Raw genomic sequence first — 22,509 nt, 5'->3', positions numbered from 1 at the left:
CTCCCACTGGCTGGTTTTAATTTATATCCTTTCACGGTAATAAACTGCAAGCACGACTAAGACAGCTCTTCGTAGTGAGTCTCTTCCTAACGAACTATCACACCTGAGGAGCGCCCCCTGAACGCGCAGCTGGCGTGAGACGTGAAGGGACCCGTGCAGACCCTGCCTCGTGAGGACAGCTTGGCGGCCGATTCGCCGTCGGCCCCGCTAGAGGGCCAGGGGACCCCCGGGGGTCCTCACTCGTACGTAGCCGGCTGAGCCACGACCCGTGAGGTCTGCCCCACAGGCTGGAGTGTGGACACAAACCCATGAGCTGGTGAGGAGCCAAGGTGGTAACACCTAACCTCAGCCAGAGACGGGCCTGGAGGCCTTCCGCCCTCACCCTCTCGAATGAATGCAGACGCGTGGTGGGGTGGGGTTAACCTGCATTTCTTCCTGATACGTGGACAAAGGTCTTAAAACCAAACCTATTTCCTACTGCTGGTGAGTGGAGTGAAAAGGTATGAAAAGGATTTAATTAGCCAAGAATAAATGCACACACACAGAGGTATGCATGTACACACACACACGCACGCACGCTCTCTAAGCCCGGGGACTGCAGGAGGCCAACTAGACTAGACATAGGCCTTACGGACATAAGGTTCTCAGCCTGGTAACTGGGCCTCTGACCAGGGCTGCGGCGTGGAGCTGGACCGCTGCAGACACACCAGCGGCAGGGCCCCTGGGTGAGAGAAGGGAGCCCCGCGCTGGGTGTGGCAGTGGGGAAGTGGGGTGGGGGTGGGCAGGCCGAGGTGGGCCAGCAGGAAGGCCCGAAGAGAGGTGGCAGGGTGCCTGCAGGTGTCCTTGATGGGGAGGTGTGGACGCGAGCCAGGCTGACCCGGCAGGACTCTGCCCAGCTCCAGTGGGCACTGCCAAGCACAGAGACTGGCTTATTTAGCTACGCATGGAAACTTCTCTGAGACTCCACCTACTCAGGAAGCAGCTACCCACCCCCTTCCTCTCGGGGAATCGCTCAGCAGCCCTTTGAGGTCAAAAGTCAGCTGGTTTTGTAAACACATTTAACTGTTTAAAAAAAAAAAAAAAAGCAAGTTCATTCACCTGGTTCAAAAATCAAACCATGAAATGGTTTACAGAGGAAGACTAGCTGTCGAAAACAAAAATGCACGAGCTGCCTCCTGGAAATATTCTTCCCAGGTCAAGAAAGAATTAGGAAAGAAATGGGTGAGGGGGATAAGGAGGTACAAACGTCCAGTTACAAAAAAGGAGTGTACATATGAAGTGCAGAGTGTGGGAATACAGTCAATAATTATGTCGCTTCTTTGCATGGTGACAGATGACAACCAGACCTAGCATGGTGGTGATTTTGAAATTCACGGAAATGTTGAAAACGCTATGTCATATAACTGGAACTAACACAGTATGCAGGTCAATTCTGTCTCAGAAACAAACCAACAAACTCACAGAAAAAGAGATAAGATTTGCAGTTACCAGGGGTGTGATACTCAGGATGCCACACACCACAGGCTAAATGTAACGAATCCTGCTGTAGTTAAAAGAATAAATCCTAAGAGTTCTCACTACAAGGAAAAAATATTTTTTTTTCTACTTTGATTTTGTACCTATAGGACATGATAGACATTCACCAAGTTTACTGTGACAGTCGTTTCATGATGTTTTTAAGTCAGATCATTATTCTGTACACCTTAAACTTATACTGTGTTAGTCGTTCAGTCGTGTCCAGCTCTTTGAGACCCCATGGACTGTAGCCCCCCAGCCTCCTCTGTCCATGGAATTCTCCAGGCAAGAACAGTGGAGTGAGTTGCCATTCCCTTCTCCAGGGGATCTTCCCAACCCAGGTCGCCTGCATTACAGGCAGATTCTTTACCATCTGAGCTATGGCTCTACGTCAATTATACCTCAACAAAAAGGAAGGAAAAAAAGAAACACCGGATAAAGCTGCATCCCTGTAGCGGAAGGCCTTCCTCCACACCCACTGCGGACGCATGGGCCAGGTCTCTCTCTTTTCATCCTTTTAACAAATGCAAAATCTCTTACCCTCCCCTAGTAACATCTGAAGTTCCAAAATAAAGACGCATTGTGATGAAAACCAAACCAAAGGTAATTCCAGCCGTGGTCCTCCACGCCCACCTCACCACCTCTGGTTTAGACCAGGCCTTGCACATCTGTTGAGGATGTAAACCTTCCCGACAGTGAACCGCTGGGAGCATGACACAAGCTGCTCAGTTCTCAAGACACAGGATCGGACCTGGGGCTATCGTGTTAAAACCCATCTGACGTTTTAACCGAGAGGAGTGTGTGCTCGTGAAAAGGTTAATGTTCCTCCGAGGAAGCTAAACGTGGCGCACGGGTGGGGAGAATTACCTTGAATGTAGTATCTGGTTTGGTCGGAGGTTCCGACTTTGCGACTGAAGTGCTGGTCGTTGGCCTTCCTCTGACAGATGCTGGCCCCGGAGCAGGCGGGGTTGCTGGAGCCCGTGATGGACGAGAGCTGGATCTCATACACGTACTTGTCCCCGTTGGTCCTCATGTCCCCGGAGGCACTGAATCGTCTGAGGAGACAGAAAAGGGCTCAGGGACAGCCCTGGATCCCGGGGCCCACCTAGTGACGCTGCTAAGAAACTTAAAAAAACACTAGTAAACCCAGAAGGTTCCTCATCAAAAATCGTTCCAAAAGGTTCCAGCTCTGAGCCCTGAGCTTATCACAAATGGCAAGAAGAGGAGCAACATTATTTTTACCCTCAAGAGACCTCACCATCTTTGGGGTTCGACTGGACAGCTCAGCAATGCCTGCCCTCTGAGTGAGACGTGACAATGTAACTGGAAACAGTAACTAAAACACGCAGACACACAGACCTCTTCATCTCGCAGCCCTCAGCCCGGCAGAGACGAGGGGATTACGGGGCGGCCCCACTTACTTGAAGTAAATGTCCCCGAGGCTGAAGCTCTGGCCGTTGGCGGGGTTGGTGATGGTCCCGTTCACCATCTGCACCTCCTGAGGCTTCACGGCACAGGCCCCCCGCGAGTCCCAGCTGAAGTGGTAGGTGCAGCTGTCGGCGTCAAACCTGCAGGGGCACACGGACCGCGGTCACGGCCGCCCTTCCGCCCGCCTGCTGGGGCCCCGGGAGCCCCCCACCGCCCAGCCCTCCCTGCCTCCAGCCAGGAACCAGACGCTCCGGGCTAGGAGGGCGACTTCATCTCCCTTCCCCTCAACACCATCCAGCTCAACCACGTGAAAAAAAAAAAGCAAAAAAAAAAGCAGGCAAGCATTTCAACACATAATTTTTTTATATTTAGACACTGGGCAACATCTAACAGCTGGGAAGATCTACTCCCAGATTTCTGAAAGCCTGCTTTACAAGCATTGATTTCGACCCTTTGACAGTGCCTGGGTCTCGCCTTTCCCAAGCCCTGCTTCTAGAAGGCATTGGGTCTGTTCACCAACCACAGCTCACATGCTCCCTCTGCTGGCCAAACGCCCTCCCAGCACCAGACTCAGAGACTCCCAGCAAAATAACAGGGCATTCCTGGTGGTGCCAACCACCTGCCGGGGGTCCCAGACCGGCCGCCTGAACAGCTGGCCATGGGCGGCACTCATCAGCGAAGCCTCTTTTAGTTACACTGCGACCTTGAAGACGGAGCCCAGTGAAATCCCACTTTATGCAACTGCTTTATCAGTCTCGTGCACGGGTCCCAGCCTCCATCCAGGACTCCTCCCTTGCGGAGTGGCCCTGGCCCCACCAGGCCAGGGGTCTCAAGGGCCGGTCCCCCCCTCGCTATTGTGACAACCCCAGTATCCTTTCTGCAGCACACACACTACGCTGCCAAGCAGAAACCGCGGGGAGGAGCTCTGACGGGGGCCCGGCCCACCCAGCGCCCAGCTCCACCGGGGGGCCCCCGCAGCCTCACCTCGTGAACGAAGGCCGCCCCACCGTCTTGGCGCAGGTCAGCTCAATGACAGCTGACGCTGTCTTATTGTCCCCACAGCGGTAGCCTTTAGAGTAAGTTACGATGACTCTGTCATCTGAAACACAGACCGTTGAACTGACGTTATCTCTAGGGCATCCTAGGAGCTTCCAGGTCAGAAGTGGCTCTGGAGACTCATCGCCCTGGCGGTCAGCACCACCCAGCCTGGTGACTCACGCCCGGCCCGTGTCACTACCTGCCTGGCCGGAGGAGACCGGGGTCACACCTCAGCCCCTAACTGTGATCACTCTCTTGTGTGCTAGGGAGACCCCAGGGCGTGCAGCTCAGGGCTGAGTGGGGAGCCCCCCGCACGCTGTGTGTGCAGGCCTGGACTGCAGGTCGTGGCGGCAGCCCGCGGTCCCCAGCTCCCTGCAACCTCTGTGCCAGCCCGGCGCTTCCCCCACGTGCCCCACGAGCCGCCCGGGAAGAATAGGGCAGGGGCGAGACCTCCACCCCACAGAGAGACGGCCCACACAGAACTGCCCTGGTCTGCTCGGTCTCCCAGCTCGACACGGAGCTCTGCCTGCTTCTGAGGAGGACACGGTCGAGGAACCAGCAGAGCCCTAGTCCGCAGGGGCAAAGGGAAGCAGGGACACGCGTTCAGCGGCCCCGCTCCCAGGGGCCAGAGGGTCTGAGAGCTGCCCTGGGGATGCCCGAGCTCAGCCCCGCTCAGCGGATGGATGGTGGCTCCAGGGGCCAGGACACAGCGGTCCTCAGGCCCGGCGCTCAGGGCAGGGCAGTCCTCGGGCCTGGCGCGCACACACCCGACCCACATCCTTAGAGGCAGCGGGGCCGGGACAGGCAGGACCAGCTGCCAGGTGACCTCCAGGGACGGCCAAGGCACAGGGGCCACTCAGGGGTTGCTGAGGGGTGAGACCCAGGCTCCCGACCCCAGGCGCGGTCAAAGCCACTCTGGGTGAATTTGTTATAAATAACTGGGCTTCTCTGGAAAATTCTGGAAGGTTCACAGCTTCAAAGAGAAACTCTTAAACTTGTGGAATATGGAAACAACAGGTGGAGGTCTTGACGCACTGCCCCCCCTGCAGATGAGACAGGCAGCACTCTTGGCCTTCCAGGCCTCAGGCACTCAACCTGGGAAGTGGACTAAGATGCTGACCCAGAGAACTGCTGAAGGTTACACGTGTGCACACACATATATGACACACACACGTAAGAAGCATGGTTCTTGAGGACTGCTGGTTCCTATGATAAGAGTCCATCTCTTCATCCCATAAGGGGATGTGTCCTAAGTGAACGTGGGGTCACGGTGACCGGCCTTAGACGGTTGTCCTATTGGGGCCTGAGACCTAAGATCCCACCTGGTGTGTCAGAGAACAGGAGGTCTCACTATTCTTTTCAGGAGACTTCAGCCTCCTAGTCTTTGCACTCGGCTGTGGGAAACCACGGGAAGACCCAAGTTCGACGTACACACGACGATGAGGCACGGAACAGAGCCACCCTCAGCCCCCGGCTGCCCTTCGTAGCAGCAACAACTGAGATCTCCAAGGTCACGGGCTGGGAGGGCTGGACACTTCTGCTGGGGCCTGGGTGGGGCGTCACTTCACCCCCACTTCCAACCTGCAGAGTCAGGCTTTTTCTCTGGGTGACAGTGGTCCTCCAGAATTCCTTTCTCCATTTCAACAGCTCGAGTGGATTAAGTCTCCCTGTGCTTTCATCAGGACAGCTTGGGGACCCCCACGGGGACACCACCCTCCCCACAGATGAACAGGCACAGCGATGGTTTTCTTTCTTGTCCCTCCCACCACCCCTGACTATCCCTAAACTAAGAAAACCCGACCTTCTCCCTTCGCAAGACGAAAGAGTCTCACTCAACAACCAACTGCAAGAGGAATTTTCCATCAGAACCATTAGTAGAGAGCTTCATTTCGTGATGTCAAATTACTAAGACATTTACGAGGCTGTACCTGGATGGTCCTGACCGGGTTTTCGTGTCTGTCGTCCGGCTCCTCCCGAATAAACCCGTGCACGGAGACTCAGGCACTCGGCCCACAGGTGGAGCAGGGACTCAGGGGCGCCCTGGACATCCCGCCCTGCTTCCTGAGCACAAGAACCTTCCCAAGACCACCCAGCCCTTCCCAAGACAGACCGGACCTGCCGCCTCAGAGGACACGAGGCGGTGCTTATTCTAATGCTTCAGGGGGCGCCAGGCTGCCTGAGAAACGGTTACTGAGAACACCAGGCCTGCAGGTTCCGACAGAGGCCAGTGCTGACCCTCCAGTCCCAGGAGGACACCCTCACCTTCCCAACTCAGACACGACACGTGCGACCGCAGGACAGGACCCGGGCCTTACCTACAACTTCCAGCTTCTGCGTGTGAACGAGCCCAAGGACCTGCACCTCGCCAGAGGCGCTCTTTTTGCACACGCTGGCTCTCTCCGAGCAGTCCTGGGGTCCCTTGTATATTTTCTGACACAGGTTGATGTAGTACCTGCAAAATGACACGGCAGGAGGCGAGGTCAGTGTCTGTCCTGACACGCTTGGGGGCATCTCTTCCCACTCTTTCAGAAGAGGCCACCGTCCGAGCGTCCCCCAGCACCTCTGGACACAGCCCTGACCTGGGTCTCTGGGTAAACAAAGGCCAGAGAGCGGGTGGACGCTGAACACGCACGCGTGCCCACTGGGCCCACGGGGCGAGTCCCGAGACTCGGGCGGCTGAGAGTAAGGACAGGCAGCGCTCAAACCCTGGGGAGGCGTCCCATGTCCTCAGGTTACCGAGGCCTCCAGGTCTATGCTCCCCACTGCGGGGAGGACAGATGCGCGCCTGGATCTACGCGTGGAGCAGTCGGGCCAGCACGGCCAAGGTACTCAGGGCGGCAAAGCGGGGCGAGTTAACACCTCCACCAACCCAACACAGCGGGGTGGTTTAGTCAAAGTTGTGTCCGACTGTTGCGACCCTGTGGACTATAGCCTGCCAGGCTCCTCTGTCCATGGATTTCCCAGGCAAGAATACCGGAGTGGATTGCCATTTCCTTCTCCCGGGGACCTTCCTGATCCAGGGATGGAGCCTGGGTCACCCGCACTGCAGGCAGATTCTTTACCGACTGAGCCACCGGGGAAGCCAACACGGATGGCATCCCAGACAAGAACCAAACCGCGCCTGATTCCATCAGGCCCGCAGCTGGTCACCAGCTGCTTTGGGATCTGAAGGCTGGCTTTAGCTGCCTCTGCTTCCAAACCACATGGCACGCACCAGGCCTCCCCGAGCAGAGGCCCGAGGCTGTCGCACCTTCAGCCCCGGAGCTTGCAGCGCTGCGTGTTCGCCCTGTCGGGATGCCGGGCCTGCGACGGACACGGCCGGCTTGGGGGCTCGGGGGGTCGGGGTCGGGGGAGGACTCACGAGGCTCCGTCGTGGACGAAGGACCAGGAGCCCGTGAGGGAAGACAGCAGCCGCAGGTCGTAGGTCCGGTGCTTCTGGACGAACTTGCACTCCATCTTCTTCGGGGGGCAGACCACCTTTGTCTTCCACTCGAAGGTCACCTCGCACCCGCGCACCTCGCTGAAGACCTGGGGCCGCCCCACGTCGGCGTCCTCGTCACACTTGAAGATGATGGAGGATGTCCGGTGGCTGGTGGCTGGGGCAGCACGCGAGGCGAGTGTCAGGCCCCCCCGGCCCGGCCGGGGTCCCCCCTCCACGGCACCAGCACCGAGGGGTTCTATCCATCCTGGCCGCTCCCCACTTCCTGCTGTTTCATTCCCATCTCAACCCTAAAATCCGGACCAAGTTCCCCTTCCGCACTTAGCCACCCCACAGCGACAGTACAATTCCTTGCGAACAGGTATCACCTGATTAAAGCACGAATGCTAACGCTAAAAACAGTAATGATAAGCATCCTATAATAACCTAAAAACGTGTCATCTAACCTACCAGGAAAAAGACCCTGTCGTAATAAGCCACCAAAGAAGCCTACGTTAGTCCCTTGTAGACTTAATGTTTCTTGTGTGTGTGTGTGTGTTACTTGCTCAGTTGTGTCCAACTCTTTGTGACCCCCCGGACTGTAGCCCACCAGGCTCCTCTGTCCGTGGGATTCTCCAGGCAAGAACACTGGAGTGGGTTGCTGCTCCCTTCTCCAGGGGCTCTTTCCGACCCAGGGATTGAACCAGGGTCTGCTGCATTGCAGGCCGCTTCTTTCCTGTCTGAGCCACCAGGGAAGCCCTAATTCCTTAACATGTATCATTTTGTTCCGTGGCTACTTACAAGAACTAAAAACTTCTCATGCACTCGTCCCATCACCTTCCTTGAGGACCCACATCTGTCTGCGCCCCGCGTGTTACTAGGACTCTCGTGTGTCCGTTCTCCATGCGGCGGCAGGGGCACTGAGACCCCCCTCCGCCCCTGCCCGGCACAGCCCGCTGCAGAGCCGACGGTCAGCACAGCAGGCCCTGCAGACCTGGGACAGCAGCAATTCTAACGCGCGTGGACGTGAGCCACCAGCGCTGAAAACACTGGCATGTGGACGTGAGCCCCTGGAGCTGGGGAGGGGGAGAGCTGACCACCCCACAACTATCTGTCACCTGGCCCCATAGAGCAATTAAGGACGACTTTTCTTTACGGAAAATAGCCCTGACGAGAAAACACCATAAGCAACAGAAGTGCTGCCGTTAACGTGGACGGTCCAGGAAGACCTGAGCATGAAGCCAGGCCTCCAGTGGGGGCCGCGGCGTGCCCACTCACAGTGCTTGCAGAAGCCCCACTCGTGGTCTCTGTCGTAGTTGGCGGTGGTCGCGCACCAGAGCCTGGCCCTGCTCTCCACGACACACTCCTCATAGCTCTTCCCGTTGAACAAGAAGGGGAACACACATGGGTCGCCATCCTCAGTTTCTGGGAAGGAGAAATCGGAGTGACCCCGATTATTCTCACCCCATCGGCTATGCCCGGCCACAGGCGGTCACCTTGAAGGATTCCCCATGGAAAGCCCCCACTAAACTGACTGACGGTTCGTGGGCCCGAGCGCTCACACCCAAGGCTGGCAGAATGGACCGTTCCGTGTGCTGGGGCTCACGGCACCTGGAACGTCATTCCTCACTTCCCTCCTGCTGCCGTGTCAAATTCCGTGTCTAATTCCGTGTCTACCGGGAACAGACACTCCACCCGCGAAGACTTACCTGGAGGGCAAGTGTCTCCGTTGGCGTAACTCAGAATGACGGCTTCGTCCTGATGCCTGTAGTCTAGCTTCATGGATGCCAGCCGCCCAAAAGATGCCCCCTTAGTCCCAGACAGCAGGCAGACAGCGCCGTCCTTGCAGCCTCCTTCGTCCAGGCCCGCGGCCGAGGTGCACACCCCCACACTGTAGGTGTGCGGGCCTCGGGTCACCTGCAGAGACACCGCCCCATGCTGTGACTGGGTCTCCGGGGGGGACAAGGCCAGCGCTGGGGGTGGGCAGGAGCAGGAAGGCGGAGCTCTGTCCACGGGCCATGCAGGCGCCTGAGAGCTCACCCTCCTTGCCCCCCCTGCAGAGCGCAATGCCCTGGCCACTCCTGGGCACGCCCCTCCTCACCGGGACCATGCCTCCTGGTGTAGCACTGCAGACCACGCTCCCACAGGCCTCTGGCTGCCCGCCCCCTACCCTCAGCCACGTCTCCTGCCGGTAACCCCGGAGTGCTGAGGACTCGGGACTGAGCAGAGTAGCCACGACCTAACTGAACACAGTTCTTCCTGGCCGCCCCGCCGCAGCAGGCTCTAAGCTGCTGCACACCCATCCTGGGGGCCTGCGCCCAGGCAAGGTCTCTTGTTCTGGGAGCCAGACGGCTGACACCTGGGCGTACGGCTCGGAGCTCACTGCTCCCCGGCTGCCACACGCCAGGAGGCGCTGGCATCTTGCAGGCGTGGTCCACAGCCATGTGCCTCTGTAACATCTACAACGCAGGGACGCCTTGGTCCACAGCCGTGTGCCTCTGGAACGTCTATGTCACAGGAATGTGCGCCCCAGCCCCTGAGGCATAACGCACAGCCCCCCAACATTCAGGATGGGGCGAGACCAGCCCCCGACACCCAAATGTGTCTCAGGTCAGGACTGGGGGGTGGTCTCTGGGCGGCAGGCAGCGGCAGAGCCACGTGGGCTCTGCCGGCCCCGCCCCATCGGGCATGTGGTCACTCACACGGCCCTGAGTGGCCTCCTGCTCTCCGTTGTATGACAGGGAAGAGGCCCCGTGACCCTCCTCACTGAATAACTGAATCCTTGCCAAGCCCACGAGAAAGACTTACTCTGAACCGTGGGGCACAGCTCGGGCACGAGCCGTGACTGGTTGGCATGCTGTCCAGCGCCACTGGCAGGCCGAGCCCGCGCCCAGGACAGAGTGAGGACCACCCCCATCCGTCCCCCGGACCCCCACAGTGCCTGAGGGACCGCAGACTCTCCAACGCTCATGGAGGCCATGTCATAACACACAGAGGAGCCCGAGAGCGAAGCCAGGCGGTAGGGGCCCCCGAGGTCACGGGCTCCGGGGCGCGGCGGTACCTTGAAGGTGCTCTTGGAGAGGCTGGACAGGTTGAAGCTGTAGTAGAGCTGCTCGTCCCTGAGGGAGCAGCCCTCTGTCCTCACTTCGTCGGGACAGACCAGCGGGGTCTCCCACTCGAACACAAAGTCACAGTCGCTGGTCCTCAGCAGTTTTGGTGTCCCCTGTTGCGGGGGGGTGGGGGGGCGGGGCAGGTGTGAAATTCACGTGGATTAACAAGCACAGCAACCTCCCTGCTCCCCCCACAGGGCTGGGGACCCCAGCTCCAGGCACTGTGGGCTCAGAGATGCTCCCAAACCACCAGGGGTCCCGGGTGACCCACGGCAGGCTTCTCTTCAAGAGCAGGGAGCCACCGTCCTCGCCAGAGGCAAGCAAGCAGCAGCCCCACCAGGCAGGCCTGCCTGCACCCAACTCCCCTCCGCCCCCCAGACCTCTGTGTCCCTACACTTAGCATGCCAACACTCCAGACTACCAGCTCAGACAAAAAGGGGGGGGCGGTCTTCAAACTGCAACAGGGAAGCCTGAGACATCGAAGAATCTCTGGCGGCAGAGGAGGGAGCAAGTGTTTCCTGTACATTCGAGGGGGCGTCCCCACCCACGTCTCTGGAGACTGAGGGGATGTTTATACTGAGGGCGAGACATGATCCAGCCGGACATTCCACAGGCCAAGTATCTAAATAAATATCCATCAACGTCCTTACTGCCTCCCCCCCCCCCTTCAGCGGCAGCCGTAAAAACAGATGAGGAATTTCATTAATTGTTGCTGAGAATGTGTTTTTCTATTAATGTATGTGGAGGAAGTATTTCCACTGAAGATAAAAAAACACAGGGGAAGGAAAATTCATTAAAAGTCTCTCCGAACTGGACCGCACATGCAGCGTGAGATGCCCCGCTTTTGAGCCCCCACAAACACCCATCGCTCTCGGCACTCCACTGCTCTGAGACCCAGTGCGAGTCCAGAGGGGAGCTGTGGACATGCGTCTAGAGCCCCCCAGACACGCGGACGAACGTGCAGAGACAGAAGGGCCGGTGGATCACGGCAGCCCACACCTTGGTCATCCGGGACTCCCTTCCCATCCAGCAATGCGTGAACAGGGGCGACGTGTCGGTCCAGGAGCTGCGGGGTTTCCACACGGACGCCCAGGATGGCAGCCCTTGGTGTCTCCCCTTCTCTCAATTACTGGACCGTCCGTCCTGGGAAGGCGGCCGCGAGCCACTTCCTGCCACCGTCCACTCACCCACGGTGCCCATTCCCATCAACGGACGTGTAAGCTTTCCAGAGTTTAGGAATTTCAGAAGCACACACATGGGGGAAGGGAGAGTTTAGGGAGTTTCTGATGGACACGTACGCAATGCTATATTTAAAATGGATAACCAAAAAAAGACCTGCTGTCTAGCATAGGGAACTCTGCTCAATGTTAAGTGGCCGCCTGGATGGGAGGGGAGTCTGGGGGAGAATGGATGCCTGGCTGTGTCTGGCCGAGTCCCTCCGCTGTTCACCCGGAACTATCCCGACACCGTTAGTGGCTGTGCTGTTGCGTTGTTCGGTCACTAAGTCGTGGCCAACTCTCTGCGATTCGATGGACCGCAGCACGTCAGCCCTCCCTGTCCCTCACTCTCTCCCGGAGTTGGCCCAAATTCATGTCCATTGAGTCAGTGATGCCACCCGACCATCTCATCCTCAACTATACACCAATACAAAATAAAAAGGCAGCACAGAAGGGCTGAGACCCAGGCCGCCAGCACAGAGCTTTCCAGCGGAGCAGCAGTGGGGACCCCTGCCCCTGCAGGGCAATGTGACGTCAGGCAGCCCTCCCAGGTCATCACAAAACAGGGGCTGTGAGGTACTGGTTTATCTCCTGTTCCCAGAGGGAGGGCAAGAGAAAACTTATGCAAAACTCCTTACAACAAAACAGCGCTCTTTTTTAAAGGAAGCTGTTTAACTGCACATAAAAGAAAAATCAATGGCCTCCTTAAAAGTAAATGGTACAATATCATAGCTACTGATGCTTTTATCCCAAAGGTCTTCTTTCATTTGCTAATTTCCGAAATGTGAATTACGTCCTGAACGATTACAGCTGCCAAAATGTCTGACTTCCCAACAAGAATAAAATCAATAATGTTAAAATTTAAAACAAGAAAACCAAAGTTGGCATTTTAATATGATGGTAAGGAGGTAGCTCGGACAGTAAAGACTCTGCCTGCAATGCAGGAGACTCGGGTTCGATCCCTGGGTCAGGAAGATCCCCTAGAGAAGAGAATGGCTACCCACTCCAGTATTCTTGTCTGGAGACTCCCACGGACGGAGGAGCCTGGCGGGCTACAGTCCATGGGGTCGCAAAGAGTCAGACACGACTGAGTGACTAATGCTTTCTTTCACTTCCAGGCAAAGGTGAAGGCTACTTCTTTGCTCGAGCATTTCATGTTTTTAAATTACAACAAGCCTCCTTGTGCAAAATCTGCCCTGGTAGCTCAGGGAGGGCTACTTATTGCTGAACTGAGGGCCTGAAATGATTCCACACACCACACAGCGCAAGGTAGGCGCTGTAAGCACGGGCACAGTGCTTCGTGGGTCTCCGGCTCTGGCTGGCCGACCCGCACACCAGCTCCCACCTTGTACACACCAGTGCTCACTTACCATGCTCACGCCCCGCTTACAGTGAAACGCGATCAACGAGGTGTAGTTGAAATGCCGATCCGCCAAGCAAGGCGTGCTGCTTTCAAAGTTCAAGTAAACTTCGTTGGCTATGGGATTGAGGATCGGAGGTCCTGCCACGCGGCCAATATCCTGAACAAAGAGAAAGCAGACGATGTTTCAGGAAGGTAATCACTCGCCAGGTTAGAGGAATAAGGGCTGACAGAGAAGTTACAGAAATTGCACGTCCTCAGTTTTGAAGGCAAGCAGCACCTGAAGAAACCGTGTTACCAGCAGCTCGCCTGCAAAGTCCTGACAGTAAGGCACACAGAAAGAAACCTCACTTTGCAGGGCGACGCCCAGTGTGGGGACGGGTTACATGAGCAACAGTGGCTGAGCCCCTCCTCAGGGCTGGGTGTCCCCGGTGAAGAACCTGCCTGAGTGCAGGAGACCTGGGTTCGAGCCCTGGGTCGGGGAGATCCCCAGAGGAGGGCATGGCGCCCCACTCCAGTACTCTTACCTGGAGAATCCCATGGACAGAGAAGCCTGGTGGGCTACAGTCCATGGGGTGGCAGAGTCGGACACCACTGAGTGACTGACACTTAACTAAGGGACAGATTTATCACCAAGGGTCCATTTTCGAAGATTCAAGGCAACAGGAGTCTCAGGTCACACCCGGAAGGCTGCTCAGTCCCCTCACCTGCCAGCAGGAGGCAGGAACCCACACGGCTGCCCCGTCTCCTCAGCAGCGCCTGAGGCGTGTCCTCGGGGCGGGGGGGGGGGGGGGGGACACGGGGCACACACTCACACACTCCCACCACCTCCTGCGGCTTCGCTCGGCCCCCAGCACACACCGGCTGCTCAGCCAAGGTTTTTGAGGAAATAGACACACAAATGAGAGAAATGTGATTGGCCAGGAATGGTGTGTATGTATGTGTGTGTGTGTGAGAGATGAGTGTGTGTGTGAGATGAGTGCGCATGTGAGATGAGTGCATGTGTGAGACGACTGTGTGTGTGGTGTGTGTGAGACTGAGTACAATGTGTGTGTGCGATGAGTGTGTGTATGTGGTAAGTGTGTGTGAGATGAGCATGTATGTGAGATGAGTGCATATGTGAGATGAATGTGTGTGTGTGATAAGTGTGTGAGATGGGTGTGTGTGATGAGTGTGCGTGTTAAGTGTGTGAGAGATGAGTGTGTGTGAGAGAGGAGTGTGTGTGTGTGAGAGATGAGTGTGTGTGTGTTTGAGATGAGTGTGTGTGTGTGGTGTGTGAGAGGTAAGGGTAAGAAATGAGTATATGTGTGGTGTGTGTGAGATGAGTGTGTGTGTGAGAGGTGACTGTGTGTGGTGTGTGTGGGATGAGTGTGTATGTGTGTGTTTAAGATGAGTGTGTGAGAGAGGAGTGTGTGAATGATGCCACACAACGTGCTCTGTTCATCACGCTGGGGCCACGCTGACACACCACCCTCTCTGGTCAGGGAACTTCCTCTCTTATTTTTAAATCTGGAAGAAGGGAGCCAGGCGGGAGAAGACAGCCCCGGCCGCTGCCAGGAAGGCTGACCGCAAGCACTTCCTGCCGACACCAACTGTCCAGGCCCTGCGCTTGTCACACGGCCACGCTCTGGTCAAGCTCACATCGCGGCCAACGTCCCCTGCCACGGCCCACGTCTCTCCCCACCCACACCACCGGTAACATCCATCCATGACGAGGACATCTAGTACCTCGGGACAGGACGCACTGTTAAACCAAGGGAGAAACAGACCGCTCCTGGGGTGCATTTCATTCCAAATAACACACGCTGAGAACTGGACAACACACGAACATCTCGTGAAGGCAATGTTTGCAGAGACCCAAGCCTACACTGGGAAATGCTAGCACAAACACCAAAGCTTTCAAGGCAGAATGCTTAGTTATTAGCCAACTGGCTTACGCCCTTAATTATAAACTCATTTACCAAAGAACCTGCTTGTATTTCACAAGCTTTTAATGACTCAAGACCTGCACTTCAGCAAAGACACCAAGCTCCGTCAACATCTTTGGAGACTAACCTATCTCCGCATGTGTGTTCACATTTTCTTCCATGACTTAGATCACAACGAGCGACAGCTCAATGTACAAACCCTCGTGTTCCTCTTCCCCTGGCGGACCCAGACTCACAGAGTACCCAGCTCACTTCCCCTGAAGACTCTCCACCGACAGCAAGACATGCGACGCGCAGGGGGCCGCTGAAACACCCTGCGGGACGGGCTCTGCCCTCAGGCCCATACTCACTATCGGGGGCCCGTCCACGGGGACTTTGCACACGGCGGCGCCGGCGGGGCAGGGCACTCCGTGCATGGGGTTGAGCGGCTGGCAGATGTTGATGTAGAAGTCGGGGCCGGTGTCAGAGCGGTCGTCCTCACTCTCGTCGTAGGCTTCGTAACCCCCGGTGCGGTGGATGAGTGGGGACAGGTCGATGAGGGAGCTGCCGTTCCTCACGGAGCACTCGGTCTATCAGATGGGAAACACACCTCTACGTTGGCATCTACAACACCTGAGCTCCTGACCACCGACCACGCGGTCACTGCAAGGGTTTAGGCTGAACGGTAAACGCGCTAAAAGTGGATCAACGCCCCGCCCCCCCCCAATGTGCTTTGCTTTATTTAGCACCAGGCATTCTGATCCAAACATTATCGGGGCCTCAGGAGTGGAAGAGAAATGGGCGGGGGCACCCAGGGACCCACGGGAGGAGCGGACGCCCCCTGGGCTGGGCTGGCCGGGCCGCCCCGGACTCACCGTCTGCTCGCAGGCCAGAGGCGTGTGCCAGGAGAAGAAGAGCGTGCATGTGCGCTTGTCCAGGGAGATCAGCATGGGCCTGTTGGTGGGCCCCACCTCAGGCCTGCACACAAAGCTGAAGACGCTCTTGTAGCTCTGGCCGGTCTTGGAGGGGCAAGGGGAGCCGCCGTCATACACCAGCTGTAAGACCTGGTCCACGTAGGTCAGCCGCTTGCTCGCCTTGCCCACGCTGATCCGGGTCTGCCCGAAGCAGGCCCCTGTCCCCGGCACAGAGCCGGTGGGAAGGACACACAGTCAGGGACTCAAAGCACTCGCCTCCTGACAACAAACTTCCTGCAATCCACAGCTGGCACTGCTGGGGGTGCTGTGCAATTTCAGCAAATGCTACACGTCTAATACTTCACCCCATGGTTACAAATCACCCCCTCACGGCCCCCACCCCGACCCCAAGAGGGTTGCTGCGGATGAAGGCATCTTATCTCTTCGCCGGAGGGGAGCGTGGAGGGCAGGCCACACTCACCCACGCCGGGGGCGCAGTTCTCGTTGTCCCCGCACACGCTGAGGAAGACCAGCCCCTTCTCACTGTAGGCAGCGGTGAAGCCGGCCCGGCCGCTCAGAGAGCTCAGGTCAAACAAGTGTCCTGCACAGGGTGCGGGGGGCACACAGTGACCCCTCACCTGTGTGCTCAGACACAGATCCCTCGGGCCATGTGGCCCCGGACTCCTCGTGATGAATCCGCCCCTTTCACCGGCTCAGCCCTGAGAACCTTCCTGACCCGCTAGAGAGTATTGGGGTGGGGGGGGGGGTGTCCTCCTGGGGCTGGGCCTCAGCAGCCTGTGATTCGGGGTGGGGGGAGGTTGGGGAGGCCCTGACGGCACTTCAGGCTGCAGCCTCCCAGGTCCCCAGCGCTGAGACCCAGCAGTTCCCTGGGTGCCCCCCCGCCCCCGACATTAACCCGGAAAGGGAACAGGAGGCCGACTCCGGCTCCGCGAGCCAAGAGCTAGGGACTGACGGCCCCAGAAACAGGGGCAGTGGGAGCACAGGTCTCAGGGGATGGGCTGTCGCCTCCACTGAAGGAGACTCCTGAGTCAACAGCAGCCTGCAGAACCGGCAGAAAACCCCAACGTGCACCCTCCGGACAGGACACTGCCTACTCCTCAACCTCACCCGGGGCCTCTCATCATGCGGGGGTGGGCGGGGCCCCTCACTGCTGGGGCAGGGCAGGGGGAGGCGGGCTGCCCCTCACTGCAGGGGCGGGGTGGGGGGAGACCAGTGGGGTCCCTCACTGCAGGGGCGGGGCGGGGGAGACCAGTGGGGTCCCTCACTGCTGGTGCGGGGCGGGGGGGAGGCGGGGGCCCTCACTGCAGGGGCAGGGCGGGGGGAGGCGGGGTCCCTCACTGCAGGGGCAGGGCGGGGGGAGACCAGTGGGGTCCCTCACTGCTGGGGCGGGGCGGGGCGGGGGAGACCAGTGGGGTCTCTCACTGCTGGGGACGGGTGGGGGGAGGCGGGGGCCCTCACTGCAGGGGCGGGGTGGGGGGAGACCAGCGGGGTCCCTCACTGCAGGGGCAGGGCGGGGGGAGGCGGGGTCCCTCACTGCAGGGGCAGGGCGGGGGAGACCAGTGGGGTCTCTCACTGCAGGGGCGGGGCGGGGGAGACCAGTGGGGTCTCTCACTGCAGGGGCGGGGCGCCCCTCACTGCAGGGGCGGGGCGGGGGAGACCAGCGGGGTCCCTCACTGCAGGGGCAGGGCGGGGGGAGGCGGGGGCCCTCACTGCCGGGCGGGGCCCCTCACTCACCCGTGGCGGGGTTGGTGACCTGGCAGTCGTCATGCACGTTGCTCTGCACCGGGCAGGCGGCGGCTGTGGGCCAGGAGAAGGTGTACTCGCAGTCCTCCACCGCGCTGATGAACATGGGCCTGGAGTTCTAGAAACGAGCACAAAGACGGCTGTGGACGGGCCGCAGGGGGGACGTGGGGACAGCACCGACTCCCTGTCAACAGGAGCTCCCCTGCGCCGCCTGTGACTCGTCCGTCCCGGCGTCTTTGTGGGATGGGGGCAGGTTCAGAAAAGGCAAGGGGCCAGGGTCTGCTCCCAAGACACCCCCGGGGCCTGACACACACGGGAGGAGACGCAGCCTGAGATCCACGCGGGGGCCAGGGGCGTGTTCCTACAGTGAGACGGGGCGGGCGAAGGATGAGCAGAGGGCCACCATGAGTCATGAATGAGGAAACCCGCCGTCATGTTCTGCAAACTGGAACTGAAATCTGTTACAGTGGATAAAAGGGGAAGCGCCGCCAGGAGGACTAGCGATAGCTGGGAACTGACGGATCCCTGCACCGCTTGGACAAGGAGACTCCTCGCAGTTCAGACGCGCCTCATCCATGCGGCTCGGGCCAGACTGGGGCAGCAGGACCCTTCTCCCCAGATAACCCATCTCCGGGCACCCATGAGCAGAGACCCCAGAGGCCCCTCAGCTGTCCTGCTGAGGAAGCTCAAGAGCTGGCTTGGAACTGGGTCTGCCTGACCTGCCGTTTTTATCCCGGAAGATGAAGGGCAGGCTGGCAAACAGCAGTTCTCTCTCCAGCCTCCAGGGGGCTGAGTCAGACTTTGATAATGATGATGACGACGACTCAGTCACACAGTCGTATCTGACTCTTTGCAACCCCATGGACTGTAGCCCGCCAGGCTCCTCTGTCCATGTGATTCTCCGGGCGAGAATACTGGAGTGGGTAGCCATGCCCTCCTCCAGGGGACAGTCCCGGGACTGAACCTGCAGCTCCCACACTGCAGGCAGATACTCAGCCTCTAAGCCACCAGGGAAGCCCCTAACTCTGGAAGCTGAATTGCCAGGGCGGGCACCCGGGACCAGAAGCCCGAGGCCGCACTGCCTGTGCCCCGTTAGGCCGGGTCGCCCTGCGTGCTTCACCACGCACCCCAAAGAAGTGAGACGTCAGCCCTGCCGACTCAGGCAGGACCCGCTGGGGTGGGCACAGCGGGGTCACTCACCACGTGGCTCTCGCTGCACGTGAAGCGGATGGTGGTTGACTTCTTCCGAATCTGGTCTGGACACAAGTCGCCGTCGACGTACTTCAGGATGGTCAAGCCCTGGCTCCATTGAGGACTGTCCCGCACCCTGCCCAGGTTCACGGGCTTGGGGCCGCCCAGCAGACACACGGCCGCCTCCGGAGGGCACGGCTCTGCAGCACAAGCAGAGACGATGAAGAGCGACCGTCCGCCGCTTTCCAGACTAGGACTCACGAGGCACTAATGTCCGGCACGCAACACATTTGACTCTAACAATCACGCCAAAATACCAGTGACTCCCATCGTTTAAGTGAGATGCCGATGACGCCACGAGCTCTCGTGACATGAAACATTATTTTTTTGCAGATGGACTGGGCGGGTAGGCACAGAGTGTCAGGAGAATTCAAGGCAGGAAGGCCTCAATTTTTCTGACCCCCAAACAGGGTGAAGCTGAGAATACCCAGACTGAGCCCACGGGACATTGTAAATGACCTATGTTCATGTGCTATCTTTATTTCAGAAGTCACCAAGAACTGCGCCGACTTCCCAATCTTGGATATGTCTGAGCCACCTGCCCCGGGGAAAGAACAGGCCCCACTTCGTGGACTGAGTGTGGGGTCACCAGGCTGGCCAGCACACAAAGCAAAGGGAATGTGGCCACGTCCACATACCATGCAGTGGAGAAAAACACTAAAAAATACAAAAAAACAATAGCGCCCCCTTTGAGTTGAGCCAGACAAGATGTGAGTGGGGCTGCATAAAACCCCAAGGAGACAGAACAAGCTCCGTCTTCAGGATCCCAGCAGGCCGGGGGTGGCATCAGGGGTCTCTCCAGGTTGCTGCTCCTGGTTCCCTGCGTCCAACCAGCTCTCGCCTCATCACTGGCACCAAGGATCTGGGTGCATCGTACCAGGACCCCCACCTGCTTTATTCTCAGTAAATACAGAGGGTGTGTGCCCACATGGCCATTCCCTGCCTTCCAATCTCCTGTCCTGGCTGAGAACCACCTGCCACCATGATTACCTCCCCCAACCTCCGTCTCTTGACACTTGAAACAGGTCCAAATGCTCCCAGCATGCCTTCAGCACTGATTCACCCTGGACCCACCAGGGCCTGGTCATCAGGACCCTCAAATAATTCCTCCTTTCACTTCCTGGCTAATGTGTCCCGACTCCCATGTCAGAGAGTGACGTGCCTTCGAAGGATTCATCCTGACTCCCTCTCTCCCCCAACAAACTCTCTACGAGCCACAAGCCCCCGAGCCCCCCTCACCTGAGCCGGCCTGCGGGGACAGGGACTTGCACACGTTGATGAGATAGTGCTCGGTGGACCCCGTGCCCGTGATGGCCTCCCAGTTGTCGCTGTACCTCGACAGGGACGAGAGGTCGTAGGTGTTCCCATCCTGGTTTCTGAGGGGAAAGAAAAAGCACCAGGTGAGGTTCAGCCAGATTCTGACGCGGTCTCGAGTGCCCCGGCTGGAAAGACTCAGTGCACAAGCGGAGTGTACTCCTGACACCCAGGGGCACCAGACCCTACCAGAGACTGGACTTGACCCCTGGGGTCTCCCAGCTCCAGGCGGAATCAGCAATGACACAGCCTGAGCTCAGGAAACGCCAAGTCTTGGTGCAACGAAATTACAGATTCAACAACAACAAAAAAGTAAAGTGTAAGCGCTCGCCCTGCTCAGGGCGCTGAGGAGACAGGGGTACACGGACGGCTGAGACACGCAGCGCCCAGGGCATCCTGGCCCAGCCACCTGCTGTCCAAGCCGGAGGCCCCCAGCGGTCCCCCAAGTAAACTGGGCTGGCGCTGACCTCCTCGGGGGAAGGCTCACTTCTTGCAGGAACCCCAGGCAGGGCCAGGCACCGAGAGGCAGCGCTCCACCAGGCGCAGAGTCAAGGTGGAGACAGACAGTCTGCCCACCGGGCCCAAGTCAGGTGGAGACACAGGACGACCAGAGGCACCACTTCACCCGAGGAGACCAGAGTCAGCCATTCGTTCAAAGACGACATGCCATGGGGGGTGGTGGTGTGTTGATGGAAATGGATAAAAATCGCCCATCCTAAGAAGTCTGGAGAGGCCACAGGTAATTTTCTTTTTTTTAATGCACAATATAACAGACAGTAATCAATGTGCAGAGAAAAAATAAGGCAGGAAAGGGAATACGAAGTTTGGAAGGGGAAAGAGAAAGTGAGATTTTTAGACAGTGGCCAGAGAAGACCATCTCTGAATAAGCTCGGGATGATGCGGAAGGGCCCGCCCCACAGGGAACGGGCGGAGGGAGCAGTGGGAACCAGCGGCCGGGGGCACAGAACGCCAGGGTGTCCACAGGAAAACTCGGGGCCCCGTGTGGACGGACAGGGCAGACCAGAGCGTGGCACAGCGGGGGCTGAGGCTGGCATCACGGCGGGGGGTGTCCCAGCCCACCAGATGACTTCAGCTGGTAGCTCCAAACAACACGGGGCTTCATCGCATCACGGGGTCGTGACAAGGTCGGCCTGGGCTGACTCACAATCTCCCAGGACCACTCTGGCCTACGGACATACCACTCTAAACACTCCTGATCTTGTCTAATACGACCTCCCAGCCCTGTGCAGGGCCAGTCCACCGCGGCCAGGGGATCACTGAGGACCGCTGCACCCACGCAGGGGGAAATGGGCACGGTCTAAACCAGGGTGGGTGCTGCCTCAGGAAGACAGAACTCTAGGTACTTTGAAAGCTGAGGGACCATTAATGGGATGAGAGTGAAAGGATGGGGCTGGCGTTAATATCGGCATCTGTGGGAGACACAGACATGTGCAGAAGCTGATCCTCGAGAACTTCATAGAATGGACCATCTGATAGAGATTTACTGTAAATGGTTACAGACCTAAAAGAAGAAACTGAAACTAAAAGAAGGGGGTGGAGTGGAGGGAAGAAATGATGAAATGGAGGAAGAAATGAGAAAGAGTACCAAACGGAACTCCGTTGTGAAAACTACAGTCGTGAAAATTAAAAAGACAACAAACAGAAGAGCAAATTGAATCAGCTGATAAGAGAACCAGTTAATTGGAAATAGATCTAAGGAAACAAAATGCTGTACAGAAACAGATAAAAAAGACATTTAAAATATACGGTGCATACAATAGGCAAAGTGTAAGATATGATTAATAAAGGGCCCAGAACAAAAGACACAGAATAGGTTAGAGGCAACCTTCAAAAATACAGTCACTGAAAATATTCCTTACTGAATAACAGGCATACATCTTCAGTTTTAAAAAGCACCACCTTTCAAGCAACATAAATAACAAAGCCATGTGTAAGCAAAACAGACTGAGGCCATAGAACAAACCCACGGGAACATATACAGAAAAAGCAGGTTATCCACCTAGGAATGAAACTAAGACTGCAAGGCCAGGTTCTCCAACAGCGACCCTAGATGGATCACCTCCCAAGGGCTGGTGCACACACACAGAAGGATTCACCTGGACTTCTGTACCAAGTGAGTGGTGATAAAACTGAGCCTTTTCACATGAAGGCCAAGATCACCTCCACACACTCCCTGCTGGTACAGGACCGCCAGGCAGTGTTACGGTGTGGCTTGGACCCCAGGACCAGCTCCAACAGCCTGAGGAGCCAGC

General features: G+C 57.7%; 1 protein-coding gene across 1 annotated transcript in view; it reads right to left on the bottom strand.

Moving 5' to 3' along the window:
- IGF2R (insulin like growth factor 2 receptor) overlaps positions 1–22,509 on the bottom strand; it is a 101,399-nt gene that overhangs the window by 5,001 nt on the left and 73,889 nt on the right. The window contains exons 30-44 of the mRNA XM_043888128.1: positions 20,162–20,298; positions 18,872–19,062; positions 17,663–17,789; positions 16,389–16,508; positions 15,869–16,125; positions 15,365–15,583; positions 13,097–13,246; positions 10,461–10,622; positions 9,109–9,316; positions 8,678–8,824; positions 7,343–7,577; positions 6,297–6,433; positions 3,928–4,042; positions 2,937–3,083; positions 2,383–2,570 (exon numbers count right to left, since the gene is read on the bottom strand). Of these exons, the coding sequence (XP_043744063.1) occupies positions 2,383–2,570; positions 2,937–3,083; positions 3,928–4,042; positions 6,297–6,433; positions 7,343–7,577; positions 8,678–8,824; positions 9,109–9,316; positions 10,461–10,622; positions 13,097–13,246; positions 15,365–15,583; positions 15,869–16,125; positions 16,389–16,508; positions 17,663–17,789; positions 18,872–19,062; positions 20,162–20,298 (2,540 nt within the window). The remainder of the gene's footprint in view (positions 1–2,382; positions 2,571–2,936; positions 3,084–3,927; positions 4,043–6,296; positions 6,434–7,342; positions 7,578–8,677; positions 8,825–9,108; positions 9,317–10,460; positions 10,623–13,096; positions 13,247–15,364; positions 15,584–15,868; positions 16,126–16,388; positions 16,509–17,662; positions 17,790–18,871; positions 19,063–20,161; positions 20,299–22,509) is intronic.

Source organism: Cervus elaphus, chromosome 26 (assembly GCF_910594005.1).
Source record: "Cervus elaphus chromosome 26, mCerEla1.1, whole genome shotgun sequence".
Classification (NCBI taxonomy): Eukaryota; Metazoa; Chordata; class Mammalia; order Artiodactyla; family Cervidae; genus Cervus; species Cervus elaphus.
This window is presented reverse-complemented; position numbering and strand designations above follow the sequence as displayed.